General features: G+C 44.0%; 1 protein-coding gene across 10 annotated transcripts in view; it reads right to left on the reverse strand.

Annotated features, from left to right (window-relative positions):
* KMT2C (lysine methyltransferase 2C) overlaps positions 1-17,149 on the reverse strand; it is a 200,506-nt gene extending 183,357 nt beyond the window's left edge. For 8 of the 10 annotated variants that reach the window (XM_035318876.1, XM_035318874.1, XM_035318873.1 and 5 more), the window contains exons 1-2: positions 17,035-17,145; positions 16,749-16,923 (exon numbers count right to left, since the gene is read on the reverse strand). In XM_035318876.1, coding sequence (XP_035174767.1) covers positions 16,749-16,923; positions 17,035-17,062 — 203 coding nt within the window. In that variant the 5' untranslated portion in view covers positions 17,063-17,145. Of the gene's footprint in view, positions 1-16,748; positions 16,924-17,034 lie in introns of all 10 variants that reach the window. The other 2 variants (XM_035318881.1, XM_035318880.1) reach the window with 2 other exon arrangements.
* Between the last annotated feature and the right edge of the window lie 39 nt (positions 17,150-17,188).

Below are 17,188 nucleotides of genomic sequence, written 5' to 3' on the forward strand. Positions count from 1 at the left end.
TTTTTTTTTTCCCTTCTACAGAACTCGGAGAGCAAAACAAACCCAGAAATCATTATGCAACTCTCGTTTCGCTCCCACTGATGGACACTCGCAAACCCATCGCTTTGCCCATGGCACTCGTACCTTTGTTCAACTCCCCTCCGCACCAGGCTCGGAGCAGCTGCTGCGCGCTGCTTTGGATCCGTCAGTGTTAGAGAAGTTTGCTTCAAATTTGCTTAAAGCTCAGACATCTGCAGGACAGCGGCAGGACAGCACTACCCTGACTTATCTGAACAACAAAAATAATGCTAGAGTTACATCTGTTTTCTCGCTGATCTGACTTGAATTGCTTTTTTGAGCCAATTCTGTTCTGTTACGTTGAGCTGCAACGTCCACAGGCAGGGGCAGCCTTCCTCTGTGGGCACCAAAGACATCCCCGTCCTGTCTTCCCTTATTAGTCCTGTCGAGAGGAACTCTCACTAAACACACTTAGGAATAAAAAAAAGACCATTTCAGCTCTGTGACTGAACAAAACAAACTCAAATCCCGCACTCACCCAGTAAGACCTGCCCTGGCACTGCCTATCGCTCCGTTTCCAACCGAAACGCTCTGCAGGTGCCTGGCCTACAGGAAAGTTTTTATCAAACCAATTCTCCAGAGATTAAGATAAAATTTTAAAAGGAAAGCACCCATGTGTTTACTCTACAAAACTCACTGCTGTACAAGAGCCTTGTGCCCTGTTTGTACAGGTACGGACACAGCCATCAAGCCACCACCGGCAGCACATCCCCAAAAACCACACAGGTCAGCGCTCTCTGCTGTGACAAGGTTAAATGTGTTAGTCTGAGCCTTAGCTATGATGGTAAATGTCGGTATTTTATTTTGCTGTAAGGGTATTTTGATTCAACCAAGTGGTGAGTGGCAAAGCCACTCCCATTCCTCCACGAGCCTGCTTCCTCTGGCACTGAGAGTCCTCTAGGTTTAATCAGGACGAGCCCCTGTAGGACACAGCCTTCTCTAAGTTCAAGCACTTCTCTATCCAGTCACGTTGAGATTAACTAAAACTACCCTGAAACCTCTTTTACTCCCAACAGTGGACAGAAGCTGTGCATTTCCCAAATCATATTAAATAAAACGAGTCGCTGTGTCTACACAGAACAGTCAAGCGAGGTTAGAGCACCAATGCAGCCATCCCCTAGTAATTTATAGGAACTTCCCCGGGACACAGGTGCAGTACCTCACTTCCAAGATGACACCACCTGCTTCTTGACATGCCCTAAGTTCACATTCAAACTGTTTGTGCTGCTGTAGCTTAAGTTTATCAACGTTTTCAAACATGTTGCTCTTTAAAAGTGCATGTTTTAACATTTACCTGATATGAACGTTAGCACAAACAAGGCAAGTTGCAATTTAATAACAGCTCGTTAAAGTAATAACAACAAATTGCTCCCAGTACTTTTCCCTACCATTCCTGCAGCCCAAGCTAACAGGTACCATGTTGTACGAGCTGGCCTTGTTCTTCCTGAGAGCTTCAAACGCCAAACTGCATTTAATCTCGCATGTGAAGACGTGAGATTTAGGTCTTTTAGTGTAAAAGCACACATTAATTGCCATAAAAACCTTAGAAAGGTCAAAACCGTAATTTTTGGTACAACGGAATTAGATGTGATCCAACGCCAGCCGTGCTGACTCATCACTACCTTGCCATACAAACCGCCCCTGCGTTGCCTTCCGTAGGATCATACAGAGAGCTAAAGGAACAGCTCGGGGTAGGGTTTCGCATTTGGCAGCGCTTCTAATTGAAGCTGATCCCACCCCATGGCCCTTTATCCCAGCCTCTAAACCGTGGCGGCTCGGCTGCAGGTTCATCAGCCTGCGAACCAGATGACAGGGCTGACCTGGCCACAGGGGAACCCGGCAAGAAGCGATGGGGCAGGACACCAAAAAAAAAAAGGCGAAGTGACTCCGCCTGCTTCAGCTCGCTGCCCCGATTCACACGTCTCCCCAAATGCGTGTCACCACTATGGCAAGGCACAAACTGCTTAAGCCAAGACTTCTGCCAAGAAAATGTACATGGGAAAATGGGATCAGTCAGCTCTCCAGAGACAGACTTTTTTTTTAAGCGACAGAAGCTATGGATTTAATGATTAAGATAAAAACTTATGTCTATACATATGTTGGACTGTTTTCTTCCAAACTCGAAGTGATTAACTCAAGGATTCAACTCTCTTGAGTTAACCAAGACATATTTAGCAGAGCATGCCATATCTGTTTATTATTTACAATTCCTAACTTTTGGAGAACGATTTTCACAGTAACCAAGATAAATTCACACAGATGTGGCACCACATCCAATATTTTCCAATCCAAATTTCAAGTGCAGTACAAGAGAGATGGGCCTCATGACAATTCGGTTATAATAACTACTAGGTCACCAATCTGATTTGGTACTTGATTAATTTTAGAACACAAAGATGAACATATAAGAAGCACAAAACAGTGGTTGTCATTTTTATATATTTGCTTTTTCTGAACTTCTGTGGACCTGCTATTTCTAGATCTTTTATTTCACTGTGTTTCCAGTAACAGTACAATAAAATCACAACAATGACTTGAGATTAAGCCATAAGTATCTAACTACACAAAGACAACAAGCCGAAAAGGCAACTCAAATATTTTCCTTTGCCTGGCAATCCTTCTCAAATGTAAAGGCAATTTACCTTCCAGCGCTCTTTTACGCTTTCATGCTACAAATCGGCTTGAACCAGCCTCCTTCCGTGAATGCAGTTTCTCTGTTACTTCTACTTTTCATGCCAAAGCACAGATTAGACAAGTGTAGTTTAACCTCTTTTTTTTTTGTTGCATTTGAAGGGTTTTGGAAGCTCTTAGTTTCTAATCTGCACTATGACAGACTCTGGAGATAGACTCCATTTCTAAAAGGAAAAAAGAAAAAAAAAGAAAAAGAGGTGCCACCTGTATTCTTCCCTCTTCCCTGCTCCATCCTATGGGTATGAACCAGACCATATCTGGACCTAAGCCAGGTTAACAGCATGTTGTATGGTCAAGCAATGTATTTCATGTGTGAACTACATACCCATGTTAAATAAATCTGATTTAAAGCCATTACATCCAGGATGTCCTATCTAGCAAGCGTGCTATTAGTAAATAGCATTGGAACAGTAACCTAAGTTAGGTAATTGAAATTTCCCAATGGAAGGCATCAAATTCGGTCTGTCCTTGGGGCTTTGACAGACAAGTTTTGACAAATACTGCTGAAAAGGCTTCAGGTATCTTTCTCCGGTTGTCTTTCCATGCTTTGGCCTAAGGTTATCATCCTTGCAACAAAGATGGCAGGGCACCACACAGAACCAGCACGCTTAATTCAGCGATGAACGTGAAACCGAAGTACGAACAACAGCCAACAAGCCGAAGAGCACCCGTTCACCTCCGTGTGGCTGCTACTTTCTGAAAGATCATCAGCACAGACAGCTCAGCATAGCTTGAGCTCATCAAGCCTCACCAGTTCTTGTCCACTAGCAAATGAAAACAGAGATATCAATGGAGAAGCTGTATGAGGTTAAAAAACATTTCTGAAAAACTATTTGAAATAAGAAATACAGGCCCTCAAATTCAATGTTACCTTGCCAAATCTCAAATTTCCTTACTCTCTTCTTGAGTTTCCCAGCAAAACTATGCTGCTACCTGCTGTTGAAGGAGCATAGCATGTGGTGCTTCTGGGCAGGAACACTGCCGAAGAGACAGGAGCACCGTGATCTGTGTCACTTTACACTGCAACTAAGTGCTGGTACGGTTAAAGCCTGCTGCGTAACCGAAATGATAATGTAGTCTGCTTACCAGAAACGGAAATAAAGAGCAAATAAATTCAGAAAGAACTGAAAACCAATATAGACAAGCAGACCACAAGCTGAAAAGAAGACAGTAAGAGGTCGAAGAAAAGGCAATACCTAAACTATGAGAAAATGACTCATCGCTAATAGCAAGTTGTTAACTTCTAGCAGGACAAAACTGGTGTCAGAATAAAAACTCTGACAAAATCTTCAAATTAACCAAATCTGCCCTACACTTTTCTACCAGGTACTTCTTAAAACGCCCTTTAAAAAGAAGAAAAAAAGAAAGATTGTTGGCAAGTAATAATTGATTTAGTGTATGTAGAAACAGACATTAATAGATAAAGCAACTATCAGGCAGCAGGGAATAGGAACGCAGAAAATGGAACAAAGAGATATGGTAAACTCTTTCAAGAAATAAGACAGGAAAACACCTTCTAAAAATAGAGGTTATTATACATAATTTTCCTGTGTAAAAGCAATGGATATGACATAAATAATGGGCAGGCCCATTAAAAGGGATGGTCACAGAATTGGATCATAGGGTATCTCAGGTTGGAAAAGACCTCAGAAAGTCATCTAGCCCATCCTCCTGCTCAAAGCAGCTCAGAGTCAGTTCCCAAAATGGTTTGCAAATATTTTTCGTGTTCAATTAGTTGCTTGCATAGCTCTGTAATTACACCCAGTGCTAAAACGTGATGGTGGGACCCCATCTGAAATAACTTATGCCCCAAACCAAGCACAGACAACAGCCATCAGGGCATTAGGGTGATATTCAGATGGCCCAAATCACAGATATATCTCTTTGTCTAGGGGTTTCCTATGCGGTGGCTCCAACAAACCGCCTGCTCAGACCTTGCTTAGTCCTTCTGCATTACATTTCAGAGGTGCCCAGTTCTCTCTTCTGACTAAGCACACAGACTTCAACAGAATTCAGTCTATTTAAGTACACTTCCTAGTATTCATTAGCAAGCTCCTTTAGAGCAGTAAAATAAATATCATTATTCTTTTCAAGTTTCAAAAGAAAACAATCCAGCTAGAAAGCAGACCATCACAAAACTGCCGAAAAAGAAACCGAGGTGGCATGACTATGGGACCAGCGTTCAGCCTCTGCCCTGTCCCCAAGGCCCATTACTAATAGCTGGGGTGGAAAACGCTGCTGCACCGTGCGGTAGGGTCACATCCATGCAGCTGTGTATTCCCCATGTTTAGTTAAGGCTACACCCTAATAAAAAAATACAGAAAATAAAAGAAAAAAAGGAAAACAAACAACAACAAAACTTCGTAGACTTTAGATAAAAACCAGCTAACAAAAATCTATCACGGTATTTTTCCAAATTCTAATCAGACATGGAAAACCGCACCTTAGGAGATGTGGAGAGCTGAGCGCCCGAGCTTCACCCCAACAAGTTCATACATGTCCACAACAGTTATGATTTGACTTTTTTTTTTTTTTTTAAGCGTGGGCATGTTAACTAAGTATAGACAAGAAACTGTCACATATCACATGAATCCTTGGTCTAAAAAAGCCTTGAAAACAGCATGGTCAAGCTGACAATTTAAAAAACGGATTCTTTCCACCTATCCAGACCAAGTCTAGAGCAAATAAAATTTAAAAAAAGACATTAACTGACAAAAAAGTAAACTGAAAGTATCCTTAAGACAACATTTATTTATGTTACCGGTAATTTAACCCCAATAACGATGTCTGGTTAATGAGCCTGGAGATTGAGGTTCCCAGCTTGCCCATACCGCAGGAACACGACCAACTGCACCTCCCCTACTCTGTTCTACCACCGTGCCCTTATCTGAGAAGGCCACGTGCAGAGTACACAAAATATTTGCGTCAGTTTACCACGGTTTTGTATTTATTCTTTACCTACAGACACGTTTGAAACAGTGAGGATGTTATCTCCAAGCCGTGCGCCCCACACAACAGGGCTAAGAATGCTCTCCCATGCCATTACAAAAGGAGGTGACGGAATAGCCAGCCACAAGGCAACCCTCGCTGCTACTGCTGGATGAAAGGTCTTAGGGAAATCATTTCTTGAAATAATCTTGCTTACAGGTCACTTATTTCCTGAGTCCTGTGTCCCCGACCCCCCCCCCCCCCCCCCCCCATTCCGCCTCATTTCTGGGCCCAGTTCTCTCCTAAAGGGTTTCTGGAAGACACAGGCAGGAAAAGAAATTGGAATTCCCACTGAATCTGTTTTGCACTTGCCTTTGTATAAATCTCCATCAGGATGCCCAACACAAGGTTAATTATGCAAAATATGAACCAGGACAAATTGTATGTCAGAAGCCCGAAGAAGCACCAAAAGCAAGCAGTTCTCAGAGCCTTGTGGCTCCTACATCCCATCTCCCCTGCTCCCTCTAGAGTAATTCTGCTGTGAGCTGTTCTCCCTAAACTTACATCCCTGCGGGTTAGAGAACATTAACTGTGGCAGCGTTTGCCCAGGAGGCTGAAAGTAAAACTGATGAGAATTGTGTCAGTTTCGCTGAGCTCCTTCTAGAAAAATACCAGTTAGGTTATCGTTATCCTAGTAAATTAAGCAGAGCTGGGAGCATTGGCCTTGAGACCAAGCAGCACACGGCAGCCTACATCCACACCATCAAATTGTCAGCCCCCAAAACACTGCAGCCACCTGTTAGCGAGACTGAAAGCGGGGCATGGACCGCTCATGGACAGTCCAGAGAGCTGTTTGGAAGGTGCTGGCAGGTCCAGGTCAAAATGGAATGAGTGACCATGGCCATAACCTAGCAGTAGAGACGATGGTGCTGCGGTGTCCCAAGGTGTTGCCTCTTTAGGGTTACAAGCACAAGCACAGCTGCTGTAAAGACATGGGGTGCTTCAGGTGTCAGGGCACTGCTCCCAGCTGCAAGCATTCCGCTAACCTACAGAGAACAGGCGTAACTGAGAAGGAGCCAAAAGCATAACCTGCATGATTTAAAGAAATTTTAACATTTCTGTCATCTTCATTTTCAATTTCAAAATTCCCCTTTACAAGCCCTTCTCCACAATGAAAGCATCCTGTGCGTTTCTGAGCAAAGTCCTACTCTCCTGCATTTCAGGGGGCCGTGGTGAGAAAAAACAAGCACACAACACAATCATCTGCTTTTATTACCAAAAGGAAAAAAAAAAAAAAAACACAACACAGGAGGAAGAGGAAAAAAGTAGGAGCAGAATCAAAACCCTAAGCAACAGAGAATGGGAACTAGGGAATAAGGAACTGAAAAGGCAAGGAGAGAGAAACGGCTCCACTGACCAACCGAGGGGGCAATCGCTTCTTAAGCAACTCGCAGAAGCTTTCAATGCTTTTCATAACCGGAGGGTAAGAGGAGGCCTAAACCTTCCAAGTGTCTGATGGAAACCAAAATAACCGAGCAAACAGCCCAACAGGTTTGTGAGAAGCGTTGGGGACAACTGCTTCACAAAGTCAAGGGCGCCAGAAGAGCAGTTATTTCACACTTCACTCTATTAGGGCGGGCTCCATCTTAAAAAGCTGAACGTGTACAGAGATTTGGCTGGAAGTGGTAACGAGAAGCGCTCGCTGTGCCAAGGAAAGGGGAAAATGAGAGCTGGAGAAAAAGGAGAAGAAATTTTTATCTTCAATCAAACGAAATAAGAAAAGCAAATTTCAACCAACTCTTTGAACTTGTTGCTAGAATCTCACGAGAATGCAATTTAAAGGAGGACTGGCAGTTATTGTACTGGAGTACACATGATAGCAAAGTATTCCAACTCAGGGGAAAGACAGGGAATGTAGTATGAATATAGGGTGCATCAAAAGCAGCCAGTAATAAGGGCCTGAAACTAAAAAGAATCATATTAGGAATGGAAACAAGGGCATTTTAATGAGTACAAAAGAACAGCATAAACCATCAGGGATAAAAATCAGAAGAGATAAAAGCACAGCATGCGTTATTACCACTGTGCAATATAAAAGGCAAACAAAAGTTTCAAAAATATTTTAGAAGTAAGAATAAATACAAAAAAAAAGTCAGTACATAAAACAAACGGGTAACAAAACAGAATCGAATGCTGTTCTCTGCATTTCAACCTCCACAGAACAGATTTGCTATACCTAGTATTAGAAATAGATTGTGTTCTTAGGCTCAGTAATCAGGGAAATTCCAGGCAGAAGGACTGGAAGAAATTCACACTCTGCTTCAGAAACAAATAGAAGCCATTTCTAAATCCTCTGTGATTATCTTTGATGATAGATTCCTGGTGAAAGTGCCCTAAGACACGTGGACAGCACCAAACTAGAGCATCAAAAGGTATTTATTTGCAAATTACTTTAAATTAAGATTGAAGAAAATTTCAAGGAAGCTGAGGACCTGCATGAAGAAACAGACGTGGAAGAGCTCCGTACGGCACGTGGCTGAGGCAGGAGTTATGAGCATCTGAGAGGACAAGATCTTACAGAGTCATTCTGATAAATGGGAAAAATGGTTCATTTCAGCCAACTGAAACTTCATAAAGATGAGCAAATTTTGGAAGGATATATCAAACAAGTCAACATTATGCTGCTGCCATCAGTGAAGGCAAATCTTATCCTGAAATAAACTGGGAGGTTTAAGCTTGTTCAGTGCCGAACAAAGGAGACAACCTCCCGGTAAATAAAAGTTTACAACAAATTGTTCTCCACATCAGCCGTGGGAAGTCATGACTGTGACCGGTACAAGACAAAACCGGCTTCCCCCACAGTAAAGAATATTTATTTTATTTTTTGGAAAATGAGTTACTGAAACTAATTGCCTAGGGATGCATTGGAATTGCATCCAACAAATGCTTCAAAACCAAGAGGGAGGGAGCATCATTTGTCAGCAATGGTGCCAACACGCCACACAGAAGGGTGAGCAAGATCAGCCTGAAGTCTCTTTTGGCCGTATTTTTATTTGGCTGTGGCATACAGCAGAACAAAATATTCATTCTTAAAGATTTCATTGCGCTTCCCAACTCCACGCTTCGGAAAAAAAGCTGAAGTATTGATGGAATCACTACCGAAATCTCCCAAACTTTAATACAACAGAGTTCCCATCTTTCTTAAGACACGCTGTGGAGCCACCCTATCATGTTTTTAGGGGAAAGCTTTGATTAAGAGCACTGCCCGCAGTCATGGCTGTCAGATGGAGGCAGGAGGGTAGGTGTTGTCACCCCAACAGCCCAAGTCCCACGAACCTTGGGCTGCTCCAGCAGTCACTTGGGGTTAGTTAAGCCCTCCAGATGGTACTCTGAAACAGTCGTATAAGATGCCGTGTTTAGCAGCAGAGACTGCACATTTGGAGCACATCTTCGCTACCAACCTCCCTTCTTACTGTGCCATCTTGTCTTACTGCACTTCCTTCAACTGCGTGCGCTCTGAGGACAAAACCAAAAATTGGTAAATTTTCCTGAAGCTGATTTTTTCCAATAACCTACTTACAACTATTTTTGGCAAGAATTTATTGTCAGTAGTGACGTAGCAGAAGAGAAAAAAGCCTTCGGTTTAAGGGAGAATATCCTGGTTTGACAGGATTTCTAGCAGTTTCTTCAGGAGCAACAATTAAAATGTTGATAAATATAGCACTGCAAATTAGTAATTTTATATTTATACTGGAATGGCTGGCAATAGGGTTTGCTACACGCATGATTTAATAAAAAAAAAAAGTCCAAAAAGATGAAAGGGAAGAAGCTGTATCTGGTGTTATTTTATTATAGTATCCAACTATTGAAATATTTCAGGAAGGAGCTTCCAGAATGCCAGAAATTACTTACTAACCTAAAACATTTTACTTATACTATTATTTTTGGAGCACTTACAGTATTATTTTAGGAATTTTATAATAATTCAGAGGATCAAAGTGAGAAACAAAGTTCCTTATCTAATCAATGCTGACAGATAGGCTTGTTTGGGGCCACAGCGCGTTAGATCAGCACAACTCACCTGTCTAAATGCTCTGAAAAACCTTCTCAACAGCGTTTTTTTAAACAACTCACCGGCATGCATAACATGACTACAGGCTGTAAAACCTCTCGCAATCTCCTCTAGGATCTCCTGTATTGAACAATTCACCAGAGCCAGCCAAAAGAAAACCACCCCAGCCCTCACGTCTCAGAGGACCGAGGCTCCAGCTTCGCAGCCACGTGAAGCTGGCAGCACTACCGAGGGACGTCAGCTCTGCCTCTCCGCACCCTGGCTGCTTGCTCTGGCCTCCTCCCTTCTGCTATCGCAAACACGTTTCTCTGCCAGGTTAGTTTTAACCCAGATCAATTTCCCAATGCAGTTCCCCACACGGCTACTCAAATCCCTGGGTCAGCACAAGGGAGAGAACAAACAGCTGGTGGCAGAGGGAGGGCAGGAGAGCTCCTTCTTTTCGCTGCCAGAACCAGCTCAAGATTTATGGTGCTTGGGGAAAATAACCACCTGATGTACTCCACGCACTCTCTGCCTCTGTTTCTCCAAGTAATGGGTATTCCAGGTTTTAAGGGGTTTATTCCTACTTTACCTGATGTGAAAGAATGAAAACAGTAATGCTACTAGGAGAAATTACTGAATGTAGCTCTTGAAGCAAGTGCCCAAACTTCTTTTGAATACCCCATCTGAGGAACTGAAGGAGGGCATGAGTGGGAATACTTAGGGCCAGCCTTCCAGGATAGGCCAGTTAAAAAATACAAATGAATTCAATACGAGTTATTTCACTAGTAAGCAGGATTTGCTACAATAAAACCTCGCGCATCTGTAGTTAGCCAAACTATATGAACCATGCAAACTGTATGAATTGGTAATCAAATGTATTAAGCACCGAAAGGAGAGTAGTTTTCAATATTTTTGGAATTACTAGGAGCTTAATTGTTTAGTATTTCACAGCACTGTAGTTTATCTAGGACAACATTTCTTAAAAAGGTAAAGCCACAGCACTGGTGTACACCAACAGACGGGTGTGACCCTTTGTGGTAGATAAGGAACGTGTATTTTCCCTCATCATACACAACCTTGCTACCCCTCCAACATTGTCGTGGGACAACCGAGCCTACAAATGAAAAAGCAACTGCAGCTACTCTGGGCAAGCCAACTGCCTTAGAAAATCATCCCTCAGCTCAAATGGAAGCGAAGAACAGAAACATCCATTTCAATTACTTAAGAAAGAACAATGACATGAAGTTAGCAGGAGTTGAACATGCTAATAAGGAAAAATAAAAATAATAATAATAAAAAAAAAAAACACCCACAAGCAAAGCCCCCCTCCAAATGAAGTGAGTTGTTTTTGAAGCTAGCTATCGCTCAATATAGGATAAAATGCTGCCTGGTGAGTAGATGGACCAGAGCTTGGGAACCAAGAGGTTGGGTTCTTATTCCTACCTCTGCAAAGACAGCACTTATGACCAATATATATAATATCCTGAGATTTCATGGTGTCATGATACTTGAGCTGTCATAATGCTGTCTGATAGCTCTTGGAGGTCCTTTCTTGAAAAGTGCTACCGAAGATCAATGGGTTATCAGACACAAACATTAACAACCTAACTGCTGGAACTGAAAATTACAACGTCATAAAAAATTCCATAAAAAATTCCATAAAAAATCTGCATCTGCAAGCATGGTCTGTATCAAACCATGAAACCGACTGGCTAAGGTTATAGAAAATGATCCGCTTCCAACATTAAGCCTAACCTCACCCTTAAGATGCAACTGAAGACACCAGTTCAGAACAATCAACATTTTAACAACTTTGACAATGTTGCAAAACAATTCTGTAAAACCCAGTATGTCCAACAGGTTCCATTGTCATCCCTCACAGAAGTCCCACCAAGGATCTTCTGGCACAACAGAAGATCCGTACTGACATCACCCATCAGAAGCTCCCGAAGAAAGAATTATGAGCTGTTTAAGCCAGGCTCCTGTGCAAGAGCAACACCTGACAGTAAGGGCTCTGCTTGGCAGCAGGAATTCCTCGGGTGATGGAGGCACAGGGTGGGTTGAGGAAGAAAACGGCCCAGCGTTCCTGTGGGACCCTGCTGCCTGTTGCCAGTCCCCTTCCACGCCGGACTAGACGTGCCTTCCAGCAGCCAGTGTCACATCCTGATAGTGGAGCCTGTCCCAACGCCCCAGCTCTTCCCACCGTGTGAACACACACACACACACCCCCCTTCTGGCTTCTGGCCCAAGCATTTCGATAGGTGGCTTGTGCAGGCAGAAGCAGAGGCCAACGTTTGCTGTAACACCTTAACCCTTGCCCAAACACCAGGACGCAGCCCAAACACTGGAAGGCCTCAGTCCTTCCATTGTAGGTAGGTTAGGTGCCCTAACTGTGCACACATACTTAGAACATATTAATTGTATAAGACAACACACATTTGGCATTTATAAACATTAAATTTTGAAATGAGAACAGGGCAGGAAAGTAAAGATACAAACAAGCATCACAGGGAAAGTGTGTGAACACAGCTGAACTATAGAGAAGACATCTGACACGTCAAGGTTCTTCTGAAATGAGCATAGATATCTTTAAATATTGGCCTACCCTAACACAAATCCAGCAAAAGTAATGATAAAAAATCTTAAATAATTATTTCCTGGCAAAAACACCACGCTTACGTTTCCTCAAAACTATCTGCATGTGTGAAATCCATGGCCTTTGAAAACCTACTGCAGCGTACGCTGGCCAAAGTAAGTAATGAATAACTACGCTGAAAATTAAGTCATAGACGCTTAAAAATAAACGCACAAAGTTTTCAGCAGACAAATTTCAAGCTTTTTGAAATCATTATCCTATGCTGTTGTAAACAACACACATTTGCAGATTTTTTAACGTGGATCAGAAGCCCGACGGATGCTGAAAACAGTACTTAAAATGAACACAGGTACTGACTTGAAAGGTAACTTATCGTGATCACAGTCAGTGAGAGTTCTGCTACTGATTTTTTGTTAAGACAAATGTTTGTGCTGCTTATAACCTGTATGGATTAACAAAGCTCTAGTACTGCAAATCGATTACAAAGATGTTTACTGCACCTGTACAATGCTATTCTGATACATTGTCATGAATAACCAACTATTTGCACAATGACAACCGTCAAAACCGATCCAATTCTCTCCCCCTGCAACTTCTTTTTGAGCATATTTCTACCATTCATGTTCACAGCCTGGAAGATGAGGAACAATCCAAGTACAGGACTTAAGTTTCCAAGATTTCAGATCATGAGATAAGATGGTCCCTAACTATTTTTAGTTTCTCCTATGCAATACCCTTTTCTTTCTCCTACATCATGTTGTATCCTCAGTGATGCAACTTCCTTTTTTTTTTTTTTTTTTTGCTTTGGTAAATATACTCTTGCCAACCCTTAAATTCATTTGAAAGCTGGTATTTCAAAAATTCGTTCATTGCCTTGATTACAGTTCTTTGTGTTCTTCCATCCTCCTTACGAACCATGTCAAGAACAACCTACTTGCTCCCAATTTCATGGCTCCGCATGCCCTATTCTAGCTTTCTCTCTTAAATTTGTACCTCTGCTCTATACAAATACCCCGTTGTCAAAATGTAAGGAAGAAAATATGAGTGTTTGTCTAGCACTCGAGTCAGGAAACAAGTTATCTGTGAAAATCCTCAGGGCGACAAGGCTACCCTCCTTTAAATATATCCTCCAAGTCTGATGCCTATGAATCATTCACCGATGCTGAGATAGCCAGGGTACTTGAACTTCTGCACGTTCTTTTGCTTGTAGCATTCTCACAGCTCCCATGTGCTTTCCTAATACATTTCTACCATTTACATGTTGTCTTATCTTTACATTTAAATTAAGAAATTGTTTGCGCAGAAGCAAGCTTTGCTTATGCATTTGTACTGTATGTAGTATAATGGTGCCCTGGCCTCTGGGCACGATTACAATATAAATAATAAAAATGAACTGTTCACCCAAGATTAACTCTCCTGACAATGGCATTCACAAAGCTGTATCCTTCAAATGGTGAGAAAAGAGCCGTCCTGATGCCACGCTCTACCACCAGGAACTCTCTGGGCACTGACACCACAACAAAACCGATTCCTGGCCCATCATCACCTCCAGGAAACCTCAGCTGTTCCCTGTACATCGCTGTGGCCCCAGCACCGCTGGAATTTTTAAGGATAACCAAGTAAAATGCACAATGATGAAGACTTGCAGAGAACCGTCCCTACTGGAAGAACCCTACGATCTCTTAACATACAAGCCTAATTCTGTGAGGAGTTAGGAATCCCTCGCATCTCACAGAAGCAGATTCAAGGCAGTTTTCCATCCGTCTACTTAAACTCATCAAATTTGCGTGAAAACATGGCCTTCGAGAAGGAAAGACACCAACCTGCAGCATCCTCAAATATTGTATTGTTCTTTAATGGAGGTTTCCATGAGGAATTATTCTTTTTTTTTCAGCTATGCTGTCTTAATGCAGGGCTCTTAGTTTTATCATTACTTAGACTGCACTTAGCCTGAACATTCAGTGGAACATTTCCTATAATGGGATAAAGCAGTTGAACAATTTGACTGGCTAATAGTGATTTAGACATGTGATTACAGTACAGAAAATGATCTGACATATGCTCTTTTATCTGGTTTACATGAGGCACATAAACCCAACTGGAAGACACAGGAGTGAAAAGGAAGACATGCCCAAGCAGTCATATGAAAACAACAGAAATTATTTATACTTATTTTATTTCTGCATTTGCTTAGCTAGTTGTAATCAGTATCTTGTAAAGAATAAAACATGAGATAAAACCATTTTTCCTCAGAACTGATGCAATAAGACCCTTATCTACTTTGCGAAAAAGTTGGAAAATCGGTATTTTAATAACAGCCTAGCTTCAAAAACATTTAGGACTTATAGCACCTTTACCAATAGTACAGATTTTCCATAAAGATACAGAAGGACACCAGCCATGTTTAGCACCACACCAGGAAGGAATAATCATAACGTAAAGAAAAAAAGAGTACTGATTAATTTTAGCTTTTGTCTCAGCTAATTTCATTTCTTACACAGATGCCTGCACTCATGTCAGCAGAAGAACATATTTTTACAGGAAAACGTACTTTCCTCCAAAAACCAGTTGACAATATTCCCACGACACCAAAAACCTATCTGAAAAAAAGGAATTACCTCTTCAGAGCCCACTTTTCGTCAAGAGCATGCACTCAGCCTCAAGTTGGCACACAAGATATGTCAGTTTTCTCTGATAATGCTATTTTGCCTTTAAGACAGACTGGTCCATTTCCAAAGTATTTGCATTTTTCTTCCTAGAACAACTTTTAAAATAAAGCACTCAAGGTTTTCTGCGTAAGGCTTGGCTTCAATATGTAGAAATAAAGAGAAAGTATGTAAAACTAAGCATAAAGCAGATGAACCTAATAACTTTACTGCATATATATGCTTGGCAACTACTTTCAACTACGGTTATAAGAAAATTTGTATCGAACACGTAAGACTATGAAGAGAAAGCTGCAAGCAACGCACCAACGTCAAAACCAGGGGGTGAACGCCTGAATCTTTCAAGCGCAACTTTCATCGACACGGAAAAAGCCATACCACCCAACCTAAGGACGTGTCCTGGAGTATTTACACCACACGGAGCTGTAAAAACAAATTATTGCAGAGGAAAATACCGTCTCTGGTGCGTGTTTCCTGTACAGCACGACCCCTTCCTAGTGTTTTGGAAATTCAGGGTGAAATTCTGCGAGGCCCGGGGCGGGCGTTGAGCACGGGGCGAGGTGTTCACCTGGCTCAATGCACCCGGCCAAAGCGGCCCTTGAACACAAAGGGAAGCCAGCTCTAAATCCCCGAGGCTCCCCCGGACTGTCCCCCACGGACTGACTTTCTGTGTAGCTCCCGACCACGTTCCTCGGCCAAAAGTCCCCGTCCGGCTTTGTCCTGTTACTGCTACCCTCGGCTCCGCCGGGGCCAGCTCGGCCGGTCCCCGAGCGGCTCCTCAGGGCGCCTGCCGCCCGGCCTTCCCTCGGCACCAAGCACGTAGCAGCGGCCCAGCACCCTCCCCCTGTTCCCTAAACCCCGCTTCCCCAACCCCCGGCTTCCCAAAACCCCGTCTCCGAGCCCCCCCAAGTTTGCTCGGAGCCGCCGGGGGCTGAGGGGAGCGCGGGGCCCCCCTGAGGAACGGAGACGCTCGGCGGCGGCCGTTGTGGGGCGGCCGCCGTGGGGCTAACGAGCGCCATAGCACCCCGAAAGTCCCCTCGATTAAGGGCAGTCTGACACAGCAAAGGGGCAGGCAGCCACCCCTAAAGTCTCGTCATGTCCTCCCCCCCGGGTCTGCCGTGCTTTGCCGCTGTCCCCCCTACGCGAGGGCAGCCGCTTGACAGCTCCCCGAGCGTCGCCCTCAGCCTCTGGGCGCCTCAAAGTCCTGCCCCAACTTTGTGGGTGGGGGGGGGGGGGGGGGGGGGGGGCCCCATCTGTACCCACTTAGGGCAAGAACCATCTTTTTTTTTTTTTCCCCCCCCTCAAAAGAGAGAAAAAATTGGAAGGCGACAAGGGGCTGCCATGGAGCGCAGGGGATATTATATCCAATATCCAGGCGACGCTGAAGGAAGGAAAGTCCTGGAGAAGGGAGCCCGAAAAGGAGGAAGGGGGAAGGTGCAAAGGCAGGGGGAAAGGAGGAAGAAGGGGGAAGAGCTGGAGAGAAACTCCGAAGAAAAGAGGGAAAGAAAATAGGGACGCTGAAAGAAAAGTGAAAAGGGAAAACGGGCGGAGGAAGACAAAGGTGAAAAAGGAGGAGGAGGAGGAGGGGAAAGTGCAAAGGGGAGAGGAGGAGAAGAAAGAAGGGCCCTTCTCAAAATGGCATTGGGCAGGAGGGAGGGGGCGACGAGCAGCGAGTCTCTGCTGACAGCTCTGCCTGCGCCTGGCCGCCTGCCCCCTGCCCCTCTCGGCCTCGCACACACACACACGCTGAACTTACTTCTTTCTGGCTCTCTGGAAAGGGGAAGCGCCATCTTTGCGAGGCCGGCCCCTAGGTCTTTTGTCTGTGGCTGCTGCTGCTGCTGCTGGGGGGGGGAGCTCCAGGCTCGGGGGGTTGCTGCTGCTGAGGCGGCTCCACCACCGCCACCACCAGACTCTTGTCCTCCGTTGACATCCTAGTCAGCAGGACGAGAGAGACACATGGATGATGATGATGGGGATGAAGATGAGGATGGTGATGGGGATCCCGATGCTCCTCCTGCTCCCGCGGCTCCTCTCCTCCTCACCTCCGCCTCCTCCACCTCCGCCTCGCATCGCTGGCCTCAGCCGCCGCCGACCAGCACAGGTAGCAGGGGGAGCAGCATGGGGGAGAGCAGCAGCAGCAGCAGCAGGAGGAGGAGGAGGAGGAGGAGGAGGAGGAGGAGGAGGAGGAGGAGGAGG

Source organism: Oxyura jamaicensis, chromosome 2 (genome assembly GCF_011077185.1).
Source record: "Oxyura jamaicensis isolate SHBP4307 breed ruddy duck chromosome 2, BPBGC_Ojam_1.0, whole genome shotgun sequence".
Lineage (NCBI taxonomy): Eukaryota > Metazoa > Chordata > Aves > Anseriformes > Anatidae > Oxyura > Oxyura jamaicensis.